Source organism: Cebidichthys violaceus, unplaced genomic scaffold (genome assembly GCF_023349555.1).
Source record: "Cebidichthys violaceus isolate CVI_PGR_0920_01 unplaced genomic scaffold, fCebVio1.0.p SCAF_4, whole genome shotgun sequence".
Classification (NCBI taxonomy): domain Eukaryota; kingdom Metazoa; phylum Chordata; class Actinopteri; order Perciformes; family Stichaeidae; genus Cebidichthys; species Cebidichthys violaceus.
In genome coordinates, this window is record NW_027176594.1 from 10,996,286 (window position 1) to 11,013,536 (window position 17,251).

Sequence of the window (17,251 nt, forward strand, 5' to 3'; positions counted from 1 at the left end):
TATCTGTCTATCTCTCCCATGTCAAAGCCAAAACCCAAAGGCCCTTGGGACTTTTGCCAATTGACGAAACTAAACACTTGCACAAGAGAGGAGAGGAAGGGGGAGAGGGTGACAGACCCCAGGGAGACGGGGGAGGGAGAGAGAGAAGGGGGGGGGGGTAAAGAGGAAGAACAACTCAAGTGAACTCTCTGCTCATTGGGCCTTGACATATTCCATTCTTTCCACAGAATCAAGGTCTCTCTCTGTTTCTTCGTGTCAGGAGTGTGCAGCTGCTGTGTGTGTGTGTGTGTGTGTGTGTGTGTAGTGCTAGTGGATAATAGCTAAAGAATGCAGCTAACTCAGTGGTGCGATGGTCATTTGCAGCTGCTCCACACCATCATATTGTTGAATTTTAACCCAACACAGCCACCATACGCACACACACACAGCCACCATACGCGTGCGTGCGCGCACACACACACACACACACACACAGTTTCTCTTTGTTTATGACTGACAGAAGTCCCACTCTTAACTTTGAAAAGGAGCTGAATCAATACATGAGTTTATAGAGCAAATCAATAGAAGGGTTTGGGACACTGAATAACTGCATGTATGAGCATTTCAACTGCATTAGAGATTTATATTAATTTAAAAAATGTTGTAATAATATTGTTGGATGTGGGTAAAAAGATGTTCCATATCAAATCAAGTACTTCTCAAACTACCAGCTGATCAAGATGATTTGACTTCAATTTGGGGAGCTGTCATGCCAGTAGCTTTCCTGAATTTAGCAGCTGCGGCCCAGAGTGGAAGTGTAATATAGAGTTTATTACTCGTTCAACAAAAATGCACTGAATTCAGGTGAAGAGGAACCTTAATTTAACTCTGACTGTGATGCAACGATTTGTCCGTTAACAGGAATGAAGCTCACCACGGAAGTCGAAGCATCGCTCCGCTCATTTGATTTTGCGTAAAAAGTCATAGTACACTTCTAAGAGATGCTCTGTGTCTAGTTTTGATACAAAGGTTTGCACATCAGCAGGGATGTAGCACAACATGGAAGTGAAAGCCGCGCTCTGTTCATTGAAATGTGAAAGAGCAATAAAAACGTGTTGGCCCTAAAATTAAAGAACACCTGTGATAAATAATCATGGTTATCATTGTGGCTGATATTGTGCTACTGTTTTCTCATACTACCATATAAGCATGGCCCTGCATGCAAAAGGCTCGTAGTCACAGACACATAAGGTACGAATTACAGAACACGTTAAGTTATAATCGCATCGACCTGGATGCAGCGTATCAAACAGGCATTCTTTTCCTGCCCAGAGAAAACTATCCAAGCACCATGCTCAGAGTTTCTGCTGAGTTACTCAAATGTTACTTAAAGTGCCCCCACATCCTAACAATCAAACAGCACAGCAATGATTTCTGGTTATAACATGGCATTGTTTCCAGAAGTGCCGACTGTTGGCACAGCAGGAAAACATGCCAATAAGTGCAATTATGACAAATTGTAAAGCAGACAGAATGCTGTTTTTTTCTCCTCCTATAACTCAAACTTGACACGTATATGCGTAAAGCAATCACCACCGTCTCATATCATTGGATCCAGAACTGTTTCATTCTCATCGCCCCCAGATTTAGCTCTGTATACTGTCTATGAGCTGGAAACAATAACTTCTATGTAGCTACACTGAAAATACTCACATGTGCTACTTTGCAGGCTGTCCTAATATCTTAGACCCACAGTCAACAAAGTTGGTGTCTTTAGAAATGTGAATTCTCCACAGCAGAATGGCATTGACTGACTCTCAAACTATTCTGCATTTCCTATATGAGGGGTCCACACAGAACTGATTACACCTTTATGATGTAAGGAGCCACACAGTATTTACGCAGTGGTGTGTTTTTGGGTCAACGATGACCTGAGGCATGCAGGTTGTTCAAAAGCCATGGCCATGATGGGTAGCAACCAGCACACAGATGCCAAAGAAGCACAGTGTACATGAAGGTGCCACAATAGCATGTAAAGCCTAGCACCCTGTTACTAGTGTTATGGCCCTGAACACTCAATGCAAAACCCAAAGGTGCACACCGTGTGCACCCCCCCCCCCCCCCCCCCCCCCTTAAACACACACACACACACACACACACACACACACACACACACACACACACACACACTCACTCAGTCCCCCCATCGCTCCCAGCACCCTCCCTGTCTTACCTGTGTCCTGTCTGAACTGGTGCATGGACTGAAGATCGATGATGTACGGCGAGAGCCGGCTGTCCACCTGGCCGAGGACCACGCTCCCTCCGCGGGGGTCGCTGCTCCGGATGGCCGCCTCTATCTGGTGGGAGACAGCGGGGCTGTAGGGCCGCCAGCGTCCGTGTTCGTTCAGCCATTCCCACACCACCACGACGGAGGCCAGGAGCATGTTGTTACTGTTGGCCCTGGAGAGGAAATGAAGGAGGACATAGCAGGAAAAGGTTTAATTTGTTAGCTCGAAGTGTTGCTGAGTCCCTCGGAGATGTGTTTGCCAAAATGAAGCCTGCCCGCTCGAAGCAGAGGCCAACCCCACAGCATACAAGGCGGCATATGCACACAACACATTTCTTTATGGCGATATCATTTTAACCAAGCTCTTTCTGATAGTCCTTAACCCTCGTGATAAATGAACACAGACCGGCTGCTCCCGTAAGCTAAGACAAAGCCATTTTTGTTTGTTTCTTACATGGAGCCGCAGCTGAGCTAACGCCAAGAGAAGGCGAAACATTCTTCTGCGTAGACCCGAGCTCCTCGCGTGGCAAAGTGGAGACGAAATCACGGTCCTCGCTCGGCTGTCGTTGTTATAACACTGTAATAGGAGGCTATGCCAGCAGCACAGTACACCGACTGTGAAGCGGCCTGTGTGTTGTCGTTTAAATGTGCTAGTCCTCGCTCCAGACGGACCGATAGCTTCTCCGACGAGTCGGTTATTTCCAGCGACGGCCTTTTAATGTTGTGTGGGAGAAACCTCCTCGGTGTGGAGGAAAAACGATTCAAAACTATCGCTCGTCATTTCGTGTGGAGCGGGAACTAGAGACGTCCACACTTAACGTTAGAGCCCGACAGAAGCAGCCTCGGCAGAGTGTAGATAGCACCAGCTCGCGTGCGTTTTTCTCCGGTAGTGCGGGGCGTAGCATACAGAATGTTGAGAAAGTAGTGGCAACCAACGGCGCAACCTCAGTAGGAACCCGGGTCATATCAGAACAGGTTCAACCGGGTCACTGGACGTTTCTACTACAAGGCCATGTTTATACGTGTTATTATTAGGAATCAAGTTGTACTAGTTGCTGTTATTCCGGAGGCTGCTGCAGCTTATATATATATAGTTATATATAACTATATATAGTTATGTAAATATATACACACACGCGCGCGTTCATGCATCTGTTCAATTATGCACAGCCTCCTCCACCACTGCGCAGAAAGGGTATAGGACCTGAATCAAACACTCACCTGTTGATATGAACTTCTGGGTCCACTCTCCTAGTCCAGGACACTTGGAACAATAACCCCGGATCGTCACAGACCTCTTCATGAATTAAATCGACCCTTTAGTCCTCTCGGCTCCACCATGGCTCTTTCCTTCTCGCCCTCCACAAAGCCAATATACCCTCTGTAAATTTTATTATATTTATAAAGTCCAATCAGCGAGGAACTGGATTCCCTCTAATGGGTTGGTGGAAGAGAGACGGTACGTCCATGATTCGTCGAAATAATGAACGGTGCCATGTTTATCCTTTCGCTTCCATCTTCGCCTCACTGTGGGAAAACTTGGTATGAAGCTACAAAGGCTAGTGGGGGGGACAGTAGCCGGCTCCTGCCCCTCAACACGCCTTGTAACCCTCATGGTGATTGGTGGCCGACAACCAATAGAAAGACGGTCGCCGAAAACGTTGTGCACAACTCCGATCTATTTGACAGTGGAGTTTTGTTCGTCGTTTGTCTATGTGTCTCTGCACTGTAATCGATAACTACCATCATTGTACACTTGTGAACGTGAAATATGATTGAAGTCATGCTCTGATCATGGTACTTTTGTTTTACTTTTTCTTTGGCCACTTTGAAATTCCCCGAGTATCGTCAGGTCTGAGGAGTTGTCTGTAGGCTCTTGTCTTTGTGGTGACATACTGCCACCTGGTGGATAAATTAGATACTCCAAATATGTTTCTGAAGCGGGTCACAGTCAAAAAACATGAAACTTAAATACAAGGAGAATATGATGTCGTCACATTACAGGTGTGCATGTAACTTTATTACCGTATCTATTGTCCGCCCAATAAATTCTACGTATCTTCCTATTTAAATACTCGCTAAGACAGATATTTAACTAAGTATGACGTCATACGTGTTTAACACGGGCTCCATAGCTCAGGGGTTAGAGCACTGGTCTTGTAAACCAGGGGTCGCGAGTTCAAATCTCGCTGGGGCCTAAACATCACTTTTATTTTTTTGATCGACATACTGCGTTGTTATTGTGGATACATACGTTGTAGTAGAAGGTTTCTGTTTTAAAACACTAATTTGAACAACTTCCAAACATCAAATCTTTAAAGAACATTGTACAAATCAGTTAGCCTAAAACGAGTACTAGAAAATAATGCAACATAAATAACATGACTCCATGAAAATTATTCATTCAACATCATAGGCGTGAAGTATAATTTATCTGCCATTATTCACGTTGTATATTGAAAAATGACAGTTTTCACCACAGTTTTCACCCTAGCCACAGCCTGTTCACCCTGTTGCCATCTGGAAAGATATACAGAAGTATCAGCTGCCCTACCGCTATACTTCTTTCCAGGGGCGTTTCTAGGATTCAAAGAAAGGGGGGGCTTAGCCCCAAGGGTATTGGCATGTTTGCGAGCATAGCATGCGGCAATTTTTTTTGGGGCCGCGGATATCCATTGTTTCAGACAATCATAGATTGGTTCAATCAGAAAGAGTGTGATTTTGCTCTGTAGTTTTGCTTGCATTCAGTATATGATAACACAAGAGACAGAATTTCAGGGTCATAGTGAAATTTCACAACACAAATATGAACTTTTCTCAAATAAAGAGAGAGAAATAATTGTCCTGCTTGTAAAGGAAAGACGGATAAACTAGCCTTCATATCCGCGTCACTCCCAAATCCTAATTCTTAAAGGGACCGCACACAATGAATGGAGAATGGACCTGACAGTGTCAACTTTTGAGTTGTTTACTTGTTTTATTATGAGCAGAAGGAAATAAGATTGTGATCAACATTTATATCTGTTTTGTTGTCCGTGTAGTTTTTACATACCAGTGATATTTTATGCTCATTTGGACACTATCACTGAGATAAAGATGAACTAGTTCAGTGTCAAATATGCCATTAACTGATTATAAACAACAACATTCTATAGGGACTGATATTATTGTTTCGAAATACTAGAGAGATATATTAATGCAAAGAATAGAGAGATGTCGATAGTTATTTCTTGTATTTTGAATTCGCTCGTTCACTCTTGCTCACTGGAGACAGTTTCTAACAAAATAGCTAGCTAGCTAGCTTAGTGTTAACATAGCCCACTACTATATTCCCTTTCATTTGCCTCAAGTAAACCTAAATGTAAGCAGGTAACAATCGTTAACAACTACAGATAGACACATTCTGTAAATACCTGTACTTACAATTTCACTCCGTGCATCATTTACTTTGAGCTAAACTCCTTGAATCCTGGCTGTCGTTGACGAGAGACGTTAACTTACTTGGCAGAGTGACAAAGCCACCGCAGCAGCCTCCCCAAGGTCCTAGTGCCCTGGCATAATAGTTCAGTATGATGATGGGTTGTTGGATTGTAATTTGAAGAGAAAACATACAAACCAGAACGCACGCACATATGTAGCATGTTAGAGTTATAAATAACTTGTCCATGTGAGAAACAATAGTTTAATTTAATGACATCACCAAAATATATATTTTTTAATTTATTTTAATTTTTTTTTTTTAAAGCCAATAATGCCAAATTATTTGGGGGGGCTGAAGAACATTTTTTGGGGGGGGCTTCAGCTTCAGCCCCCCTAAAATAGGCCTAACGACGCCCCTGCTTCTTTCCTCTGGCTGTGAGACTCGTTAACTCCTCCTCCACCCTCCATACAGTTTTAGTATTTTTCTTATGTAGCAAAATGGGACTACAATATGCATTTCGGTGTTGTAACCTTGGTATTTCCTAATTCCACTGGCCTACTTGTGTTAATTTAAATGTATTCTGACGTGTGACTTCGTTATTCGACAGCCGATGCTTTGCCTGTGTTATTGTCACATTGAATGAACAGGTGCCAAAATGTCAGCTTGTTCAATTATCTATTATTATTAATAAAAAATGGAGTAAAGGAAGTCTAGAACCGGAAACAGAGACAGCTCGTATTCAAAGGTTGCAGGTATTCAAACGTGTTGGCTCCAGAGATCAATGTAAGGAGAGCTAAATTAAATAAATAAACAAAATATTTAAGGTTGGACTGCTGGAGCTGTTGCCCCCGCAACCCGATCCCGGATAAGCGGTTGAAGATGAGATGGGGAAATGAGAATATTTACAGTTATAAAGTCATATTTCAGCCATTTTCCCACAACTGATAGTAAATACATTGTGCGAAAACTGGACCTGTCTGTACTGTATGTAATGATTCATTATTTTATCAATTTATATATATAAAATATTCCTCTACTTATACTCAACTAAAGTTCAAGTGTCTCAAAATTGTCCTTAAGTACAGTACTTGAGTAAATGGATTACGTTACATTGGAGCTCTGTCCGTGTTGTTTGATAACACGGTCAACAACAAACGGGCCTTTGCAGTGTAGTGAACATCCACTTAAAGATGATAAAACTGAAATGTGTTAATAACAACAACACAATCTGAACTAATAAACTTCGTCCAGAGACTGCTGTCAGGAACCTATAGGTCACTTAATGGTTGAACTCTCAATTTAGCGCCTGGACCAACTCACGATAGGACTTGGGGTCAATCTTGACACTCAGACCGATTTATGAACTATAAGACCTCTGTTAGAGCTGACCCTACAAGGTTTAATGACCCTACTCTTAGTTAGTCTTTGTATTTCATACATATATTATTAAACTGTCTCAGAGTAACAAACTCACTTTATTTGTAGACCCTTCACAAATTGTCTCTTTTAACTGTTTGCATTTGTTCTAATCTTGTTCTGTAGTCATACAAAACTCATCTCACCTTACTGACTCACTATACATATTGTGTGCCTTCATACATTGATCATGCAAGCTTAAAATTGACCAAATCTCCAAATTTGAAACATCTGAGTCAACATTAACAATATGTATATATTTTAAAAAAAAAATCCATTAGAAAAAGATCAAGTCTTAATAACAAATTAGACAAAAAGCAGAATTTTGTGATTGCTGACATCATTTAGTTATTACATTTTCTCAATCTTCGGCGAGATCATCAAGGTGTCCTTTCATAATAAGCTCATTTCTACTTAAAATATTTTTTTATTAACCCATCAGAATACCAGAGAGCTGTATGAAACATTATTTCACATATATAGACATACTCTTTGCTAAATATTCAAAATAATTGCCTTTATTTTAAGAATGACAGCAAATTCTACATTTGCATTTTTCATGTAACCTTTTGAACCTTCTGGATGACCATGAAGTGGATTTGATTAAGATTAGTTCTTTGTCCTGATACATTATGGAAGCAGTTCAGCAGTTGAAGCAGTATTTCACTCATTATGTGAGGAGCAACAATACACCCAGATGGACAAAACATTTAAATAAAGTCCCTTTTCTGAAGATATAATGTGTTTAATAAAATGATGGTCTGTTGGATTTTCAGTTTACAATATCCAGGCACAATAGCATGCTTTTACTCATATAGCCTGTATATTGGGTGTGAATTTCTGTTCTGGCTATGTACTGAAATAACGTAAATGTAACAGCTACAAATCTATTTTGACACATTACCCTGCTCAGAGGTTTGTCAGTTCAGACCGGGTCCTGACATCAATGCAAATGTGCACACGGACTGACCAAATGCACAGTCACTGCAGTACATAATCCATATACAATTATTTCTAACAGGAAATATGGCAATAAAAAAATATCATAATTTATCTAAACTTTAGGCCCAGTTAGCTCAGTCGGTAGAGCATCAGACTTTTATTCTGAGGGTCCAGGGTTCAAGTCCCTGTTTTCTTTTTATCCCAGAGACTGCATCCCCATAACGATGCATAATGACAATACAATTTTGAAAACTAGTCTTGGAGAGATTCACCACCTAATTACAGAACAGGTCATGTCTTGTACATTTAGCTGATATTGCGGTTGGCTATTGTGTTCTCATTAAGTAAGGAATAATCCCCTGTAAATGCATTTCCTTTAGTTGAAGAGAGAGACTTTTCCCACCCCTTTGGATCAGATTATTATTGGCCATCATAGCTTGGAAATCACAGGTGTGATTGAGATCATTAAGCAAAGCTGCATTCCATCATGTGTGGCTGTTTCAGGGCTTTTATAAATGTTGTTAGTAACAGCTGAGCATTTCCTGCTTGAACATGTTCAAATGTCACTGGTGAAAAAGGTCTACTATGTTAGCTGCTGTTGGTGTTGTTGTCTTTTTGGGTGCTGTTAGCAGTGGGGGTCTTGTTGCTGGTGTTGTTGTTCCATTTTAATTTGCAGTGGGTGATGCAAACAGCCAGCACCATAATCAGCAGTCCAAAACCCACAACCACACAGTACCAGTGGGGAAAGAGAAACCAAGAGGAACCTGGAGATGAAACTGAGGAAATGCAGAGAGAGAAAATTAAGATGAGGCTAAAATCACAATTGCTAGATGTTTTTGAGAGCCGATTGTCAAAACTGTACGAAATGAAATCACAGCGTCATGTGTTCTCACATAATCACACTGTTCCTGAAAGCAGCGGCTCTGTATTTCCTCTGGTTGTATTATGCTTGGCCAAGATTGAAGGGTGAGCTCTGACACCACACATCTCCTATTTGCATTAGCATTATTACATTTCTGTATTTCATAAAAAAAGGGGACGTCCTTTGGCTCCCTTGTGTTGAGTTGAGCCAATCCCATCCCCAAAAGGCTTATTTGTTATTTTAGACTGTGCAGCAATTCTGAAACTTGACCAATACATTTCAACTTGAAGTTCCCACATAGAATGTGCAGGCCAAAGCCTGAGTCTGGTTACTATCACTCCCAGCCTTGTAGAAAGACATTGGATTAGTAATAAAGAGTGCAGCTACCTGCGGCTTTGTGTGAGAAACATGCAGGGAAATCTGCAGCATGGAGGGAAGGCCATTGTAATTCCTACAAGCAATTGTGCATCTAGGCCTGTCTAATTAGCTACCACAATGTAAAATACATTCTTACCTTGAAGCATGGTTCCTCTCCCAACTGTTAAACGTGAGTTCACATTGGCCACACAGTAGTACAGCCCCAGGTCTCTTTCCTCAACACTAGTGATGTTCAATGACAGAGATCGGTTCATCAACTCCACAGAGAAACGAGGGCTGAGCTGAAACCCTGAGAAAAAAGTTGAAGTCTGTTGAAAGCCTTTCAAATAATATTCCATTTTCTATAATTAGAACTTGCAAAGTTACAATACTGTATGCCTGTGTGTCTGCTGAGGACAGCAGCAGGTATACTCAACCTCTGCATCGCATGAGGAGTCAGGTGATAAACTACTATTTATCCAAGGCTATCACTCAAATACTCTAAGTTTTCTGTTCTGTGTTTCATACCACATTTGCCACTTAAACAGTGTTATGTACTGTGCCTTTAACTTCTGAGTTTCATGCACTCTACAGCCTCAATTCAGTTGTGTTTAGAGCTCAGTTTTTCATGGTTCTATATTTGTTCTAATCAGGATTTAGATCATGTACTACCTTGTACTGGTTGGCCCTCTTTGAGACTGGCGCAGAGGACCACAGTGGGGGTGAGATCAGGGTGGTGCTTAAGCCAAGTTGTGTCATAAAGGTAGGAGAGGTTACAGCCAAGAGTGACTGGTGAACCGTACTGGACATGTTGGACCTCAGCAGCAGGCACAAACGGCATCCAAAAACCAGCCATGGTGATCGACCCTAGAGTGGAGCAAATGGACTTTATCAACTTTACCAATGAAAGTTTAGTCTTAAACAAACTTTTGATGAAAACATTGTCAACTGACATGAAAACAAAGTTTCAAAGCGAACACATTTTTGGCAACATTGAAAAGTAGGGCTGCTGCTGGGGTCATCTCTCCTATTTTCCATGCTTAGCCAGATATTTTGACAGATTTGTATTTTTTGGCAGTTGATGGAACTTCCTTCTTCATAGCCCCCTCTCTTCTGGTGTGCCTCAGTGCCTAGTTCCCCTTCTTTTCTTTATCTACCATTTATTCTTTTTTGGGTCCCTTGTACAACATGCAATTCCACTGTTCTGCAGTCACTGTCACAAATCAACTCTTGTTACCAATTGTATGTCATGTCTCTCAGTTTAAGTGGAAGATGCTACGGAACTATTTATCGTGTGTTCACACAACCAGCAACACAGCAACAGACTACAAGTCATTTTCAATAGAAGCCGATGACATGAAGGTACAAACTAACGCCCCCTAGTCAAAGTTAGAGGTGGTCTCAACTGGTTTCAGTGCTCCAGTGAAGCTGTAAAGCGTCAAATAATCACGTTTTGTTTCACCCTTAATATAATATTAGTGGTGCAACAGATCATAAAACTCGGCAACCCGCGGCTCCGGAGCCGCATGCGGCTCTTCAGCCCCTCTGTTGCTGCTCCATGAGTCTACATCCACACTAATACGTTTTTGTTTTAACAACCAAAAACGATCTCCGCCCACACAGTGTTTCAGCATCGTTATAGAAATGATATCCGTCCAGACTTCAACCCCTGAAAACAAATATCACGTTACTATTCACATACACTGGGCATGCGGGTGGGTGACGGTGTAAACAGGAAGTAGATTGGTTGCTAAGTTACAAAAAAATACGAGAAAAAGAATAAAGTAGTCGTGTTTGATACTTAAGATTTTCCTTTAAAATCTTTCTCTATAAACTCAAACAGACACATTTCGTGGAAAGTTTTATTTTTCAGACTTAGTGCTCTGCAGGTCTCTCTCTCTCTCTCTCTCTCTCTCTCTCTCTCTCTCTCTCTCTCTCTCTCTCTCTCATCAACACTTACACATAAAAGTTTACTAGATTATGGGTCCATAAATGTGGTCAACACACGTCTCTCACTCGTTCCCTCTCGGTTTCGTTGTTGTCTATTCTCACTCGTAGCTGTGCTGGTGGCTGAAGTCTCTGTCCTACTGGAGAGCAATTACTGCTTTTGTTCCTTTTACATTTTATCTGCGGACTTCACAATAGTTGTGCTGAACAAAATAAGCATTAAGAAAGTCCTCCGTTTTGTGTCCATCACCCTCCTCTAAGCCGCTAACCCTGACTTCAGACGTCCGCTCCGTAGGTCTAATAACGTCGCTGGTCACGCCGCTCGCTAATCGCTCCAATAACAGCTGCTTCCTCAACAAAAATGCAGACTTTAACTGGGCAACAGCTGCTAGTAAAGACAACAAGGTCAGCAACACCTGTAATCAGTTGTCCATGTTAAATAAAGAAGAAAAATCGGAATCCTGTATATGGACAATCTACTCTTTCCTGCCTGCGTAAACTACAAACCACGGTGCATCAGTGGCTTTTGATAATTGTTTGTTTTATTTTTGATTTATTCGACAAATGGCCACTACAGTTATATATTACTTCTAATGGGATGTAACATCGTTTGAGTCTCTTAAAAGCTATGGGAAAATCAAAAGCATGTTCTCTCACTCCATTTTCAGTATTTTTTGGGTGTGTTCATAAATTGGGGAAATTGGAAAACTCAGTCCTGCTACTTACATGAACCATCTTCCATTAAATAAAATGGCCTGAGATGACAACTTGTAAATGGCACAGATTCGGCGGACTGGCCCAACTACGTCATTGAGCATAACAAGATCACAAATGTAAAACGTAGCAGAGTCCAGAACCCAGCATAAAGCAGTTCAGAGATACGTATGCAGGTAATGCCTTCACTAATGTAAACGGCTAACGTTATTCGCCGCCTAGCCTGTTATTTTCCTTTCTTTATACCGTTACCTATTTTTCACCATATTATAGCTGAATTTCAATAATTCTATATACAAGTTGTCATGCCCATGTTTTATTTGATAGTAATTAATTTGTTTCAATATAATTAAACAATTACTATTAATGTATCCCCACTTTGCTCCCATTTAACATTTGAAATGATCCAAGAAGCATATGAAACAGCCCCATCCTTCTGCTACCTCCACAGTACAAGCACAGCAAGGTGTGACAGTTATTGTAATCATCAGTCGCTGAGTCGACCTTCATCTAGTGAAAAGTGAATTCTCCTCCCCTATGAATAAAGGTAACTTTCTGTCTTTCTTTGCAAAATGATGGCACTCTGGGGTGCATTTATTACTCACCAACAAGAATGGTTGTTATCCAGTGGGACTTCATCTCTTTGAATCTGTATGTATCGCTATTTTCTCCTGTACTTGATGTCTGTGACATTATGGTCTAACAGACCACAGACTTCCGTTTTAGCTGCAAACCCACTGTTTCCACTGAAGGCCCACTCTCTTTATATATATATCCTCTTTTGGTTTGGTTGTGAGAGCATTTTTTTCAAGCATTTGGACGAGGAGGAGCTGAAGATCTTTAAACTGTTAGGTTAAATGCTATATTTTGACCAATCTCTTGCTTAAGATGTTTTATAGTTTTATTTTTTAAATAATCTTTAGTGTTGTCTAATTGCTTGTATGTTGTTTCACTTTTATTTATTTTCAGTTTCAATATATAATATAATCTGTATATAAATTATGATATATCAGAAAGGCTGTACTGCTCCCTAGGGAAAACTTCACAAGCTACCCAGCAGTTTTTATAGTGTAGATCTTTGTCTGCAGTGACCACTGCTGTAATCTTTGATTGAATGAATATAACCCACAATTGTCTAACCTCCTAATAGAGTTTATTAAGTTCCAATAATAATAATAATAATGATCTAATCAACTAATATCTAAACTAACAACAAAACTATACATTCATGAACATGCTAAAATCTAAACAAACTATGAAAGGGGGGGGGGGCGTCCGTGTGTGTGCGTGGAGTGTATGTGTGTAGGGGGGAGGGGCGAGAGAACAGCTCAGACAATGTATGACGTAATCTGAAATGTGGTGGTGTCTCTCGCCAGACCACAAGATGGCGGTAGACAATAGAGCTCTCGTCATCTACACGTGTCTGCAGCAGTTAGCGCACACCGGAGCTACATTACATTAAAGCTATATATGTGTGTGTGGGTCAGTAAAAGAAGAGAGAAAGCAAACGAAACAAAATAAATATTCCAAAAAAAAAAAAAAAAAAGATTAAGATCTTCGAGTACGGAAGAAGCACAGCTGGCGATCTTTGAGCCGCACAGCGCGGTTCTGGCCTTTGACCTGATGAGAAACAACTTTCGGCCTCACTAGCGGTGAATTATCTCAACATGATTTCAGTAGTATGAAATACACAGTAAGTTCTACACAACATCAACAATCTCGATTGTTAATCTCGGCGATTATTGAGCGTACACCACGTTATAAAATGACAATAACTGAAGCAACACAAACAAGATAATAAACACAGTGACCCAACTGCCCAGACTCTCAGCCGTACTATGCATCGATTTCGTGGCGGTCGATCGGCCATTCTGAGTTTGTCGGTGGAACTCAGGCAGCGCCGCTCCGTGCGGCGCAATAGATTCTGGTAGCAGAGAATCTCTTCGGCTCAGTAAGGGAATTCCCGTCCTTACGGCTGGAACAAAGTCGACTTGGGTGGAGAGGAGATATGTGCTTCTCTCTCTCTCTGAAGAGTCTGTTTCTTCACTTCTGCAGGAAAAGTGTTCGCTTCCTCGTCCAGGGTGCAAACAAAAACAAGCAAACAGTCCAGTAGATTCGTCCAGCGAATATAAAACTGTTAAAACCCTAGGATTTTCTTTAGAACAGCAATGTTGCATGTGCTTCCTTTATGACCGAGGTCGGGAGATAAGCGATGCGTTCAAACGCGCTCAGTGGTTTTGTTAGCTAGTCGCTTCCGGCCGTAGAACCGGAAGTCCTACCTCGGCATCCCTGGGCGCGTCCAATGAGAGCGCAGTGTTGCGTTTGAATGACGAGTTCACACCTTAATGTGAACTTCTTCGTAGTGGGGGTTTAGTGCTTATCAAACCAAATTAGGATGGGCTTTTTCATGAAAAAGGGAAGGCCTGATTTCTTTGTCTCAAGCCACATGGTCAGACCCCAACACATCCGAACATTCTTGTCACGTATGCCACGTTGTGAATTGAATCTTTAGTAAATATCCAAGTTGTCATGAACACAGTTCTGCTCATCTGACAGAGATCATAAAATCCACACCTATTGCCTCTGCTCACATCTCTTGTGGGCGGAATATGGCGCGAGCAGAGGATGCGAGGAAAGAATTCAGGGAGAATTGTTAGCATATTGAAAAGCACCCACAGAGTAACTGCAACCATGAAAGGTCCTTGAACATGCAGCCATAACTGGCCATCCAAAATATTATGTAGTTTGCTGCTGCAAAATGTGAGATTAGATGTGGACAGACCCTGAGGTGCACATTCACTCCCTCACTGAGTCACTGACTCATTCATGCACTCACTTTCAGACGCACACATGTGAATGATCGCATGATTCTCCTGGCGGAGATAATAATATAATATATATTATTCAGAAATTTGCCATTCTGCATAATGACAACATTTACTTTTGGTCCTTTAACTTTATTTAGATTCTAATACTTTTGTACTTTTACTTAAGTGCCAGCTTATCCTGTGGGCCATCTTGCTTGTTATTGGATCATTTAGTGATTAACAGAATCAAAATGCCATAAAACTGTTTATCAAAACAAGATGTTGTTTTCTTCTTTTCTTCTACTCTCAAAAGGCTCCAAAAGCCTTCCTTTGCGTGTTAAAACACAAATATAACCCCTGTACCCGACTTGAGGCTTCTATCACTTCACCTTTTTTCATAGAGTTTGCAGGCCTGGGGTGTTGGTTTCCATTTTTGAAAAGGGGAACTGGAGAATGTGGTCCAATTATCAGGGTATCAAACTGCTCATCCTCCCAGGGGAAAGCTTTTGCCAGCTAGAAAGGAGGCTCTGATCAATTGCAGAACCTCATATCCAGAAAAATTAAGCAATATATATATATATATATATATATATATATATATATATATATATATATATATATATATATATATAGTTTTATATAAACTATATACTCTGAAACAGCTCTGCTTTAGGCTCAGGCCTGACAAGATGGTCTTTCACTAACAAGCAGGAGAAAGTCAAGTGTGACTGTACAGAAGTTAACTAAATGTGTACACTACAAATAGAAACTAATGTACTGCCCACAATACTGAATAAAATATAAGTATGATGTATGAAACCAAAGCCATGTGTCATCATTTATCTGTTACCTTATGCATGTTCAATGTGAGTGTGCTGTGCACAAAGTCAAAGTAAACTAACTGAAGACAAAGTGAACTTCAAATTGTAAACGTATAGGGAAAGCTAAGGTGTCTGAGCGCAGGAAGCTTACAGACATTTAAATCTGTAGGCACAGCCATTCCAGTGACTGAAGCCACTAAACAAACTAAAAAACACGTCCCCGTTATGTTACAGTATTCAGCCAGTTTAGTGTCTCAGATGTCTGCCTCTACCCCAATATGTGGAGTTTAAAGAGAAAGTCTGTGTATTTTTGTAATTTGGGTAAACAAATCATTTAATAACAAATACAAATTGTATAAGCTGGCGCCAAAAAGCAATATATGCTAGGTTCTTGATCACTACTTCAGTTAGAATTTCATATATGAAAAATATATATTATATTACTTGTACTACTAAATAATACATTTTGACAAAAACACATGTTTAATCTTGATATTATATTACTAAAGTGATTATTATTATCATTATTGTAGTTTGATTGCATTTTAATGATGAATGTAATATTATATGTTGCTGTTGTAGCAGACGTAGTATCGCCATCATCATTGTGATTATCACCAGCTGTTCCAGTCTGTTCTTTCAGGGCCGCTGATGACGCAGCAGGTGATGACGCAGCAGGGTGAAGGTCCAGTCAGCAACAACATCCCGTTCACGCTGCTACTGAGGAGAATGAAGGGAACCCGAACAGCTCTGTGTGTTGTTGCTGGTTAGTTGTCGAAAGGATAACAGGAGCAATGGCGGTCACAGCTGTTTGTGTATAGAGAGGACTTGGCGTTTGAACTATCTGACTGCGGACTCAGATAAGGAACCACCGGATGAAGAGGGAGAGTTCTCAGGTGAAACGCTGGCTAGCTTAGTGTTAGCATGTTCGTAAGCGTGCTAGCTGTCAAATCAGCTGTCAACGTGATGTTAGCTTATTTTTACTGCCGTCAGTCAGTTTTAACCAGTGGCTGATTTTGCACAAAAAATAGGAGATCTAACAAATGATCAGTCTAATTGTGCGTAAGTTTAGTCCAATGAAACTTTTGCTGTGATGGAAGTTTCACTCACTTGCTGTTTTGTTTGCCACCTGATTAGCTTGCATGCTAATGTGAGAGGTTAAGCTTGCCACGTTAAAGCATTTTATTCGGTGAGGCGTCTTTAACTTGTGTCAGCTTATAATAATACCACTCACTTAAAGCCACATCATTTGGAACCAAAGGTGGTCACGGTCTGCGTTAACTTGAGTGGTGTAACGTTAGCGGTGTCATGTTAACTGCTCGGTGGCTAGGCTAACGTTAGGTTTTGGGTGGGCCAAGTGTGATAAATGAGACTAAGCTACACGCTTACAGACATGTTTCTGTAAAAGCCAGCTTTTGTTGTAACTGTACGTGTACAACGAGTCACGGGTTTGTTATTTAGCTCACGTGTACGTTTCATGGACAGAGATGCTGCATGAATGTGCTGACGAGCCCATATGGCAAGCAATCTGTAATTACATTTTAGATCATTTAAATATGTTTTTGAAATTCAAGATGCCTTTAACTCCTTAAAAAGTACAAGTGGCTGTTTTATCATTAAATAGCTAGACTGAATATGTATTGTAGATCAAAATGAACATTTCAGATATCCACAATGTCATCTTTTAAAATATCTATC

General features: G+C 40.9%; 3 protein-coding genes and 1 non-coding gene across 5 annotated transcripts in view; 2 read left to right on the forward strand and 2 right to left on the reverse strand.

The window, feature by feature from the left end:
- The window catches only part of LOC137884777 (E3 ubiquitin-protein ligase DTX4-like), a 36,161-nt gene extending 32,377 nt beyond the window's left edge, over nucleotides 1–3,784 (reverse strand). The window contains exons 1-2 of one of the 2 annotated variants that reach the window (XM_068726785.1): nucleotides 3,488–3,784; nucleotides 2,213–2,439 (exon numbers count right to left, since the gene is read on the reverse strand). In XM_068726785.1, the coding sequence (XP_068582886.1) occupies nucleotides 2,213–2,423 (211 nt within the window). In that variant the 5' untranslated portion in view covers nucleotides 2,424–2,439; nucleotides 3,488–3,784. Of the gene's footprint in view, nucleotides 1–2,212; nucleotides 2,440–2,720; nucleotides 3,148–3,487 lie in introns of those variants that run through there. The other variant, XM_068726784.1, reaches the window with a different exon arrangement.
- Nucleotides 3,785–4,391: 607 nt separating this feature from the next.
- On the forward strand, nucleotides 4,392–4,464 carry trnat-ugu (transfer RNA threonine (anticodon UGU)). Its single transcript has one exon. It is a non-coding gene; the product is annotated as a tRNA-Thr (tRNA).
- A 3,141-nt stretch (nucleotides 4,465–7,605) lies between these two features.
- On the reverse strand, nucleotides 7,606–12,645 carry LOC137885069 (uncharacterized). Its single transcript, XM_068727209.1, has 4 exons — nucleotides 12,531–12,645; nucleotides 9,937–10,131; nucleotides 9,422–9,574; nucleotides 7,606–8,821 (listed from the first exon to the last, which is right to left on the reverse strand). Exons 1-4 carry the CDS (start codon nucleotides 12,616–12,618, stop codon nucleotides 8,634–8,636), a joined length of 624 nt encoding a protein of 207 aa, XP_068583310.1. The 5' UTR covers nucleotides 12,619–12,645; the 3' UTR covers nucleotides 7,606–8,633.
- Nucleotides 12,646–16,243: 3,598 nt separating this feature from the next.
- LOC137884735 (ribosomal protein S6 kinase beta-2-like) overlaps nucleotides 16,244–17,251 on the forward strand; it is a 17,007-nt gene continuing 15,999 nt past the window's right edge. The window contains exon 1 of the mRNA XM_068726712.1: nucleotides 16,244–16,449. The gene's annotated coding sequence lies outside the window, so the exon portion shown is untranslated. The remainder of the gene's footprint in view (nucleotides 16,450–17,251) is intronic.

What these genes read in the sequence shown, in the direction of transcription:
- LOC137885069 (XM_068727209.1), bottom strand. Translation starts at nt 12,618, where the DNA reads ATGTCACAGACATCAAGTACAGGAGAAAATAGCGATACATACAGATTC. An exon ending in GATAACAACCATTCTTGTTG is followed by an intron (nt 10,132 to 12,530) that starts GTGAGTAATAAA and finishes GCTCCACTCTAG; the next exon opens with GGTCGATCACCATGGCTGGT. An exon ending in GAGAGGAACCATGCTTCAAG is followed by an intron (nt 8,822 to 9,421) that starts GTAAGAATGTAT and finishes GCATTTCCTCAG; the next exon opens with TTTCATCTCCAGGTTCCTCT.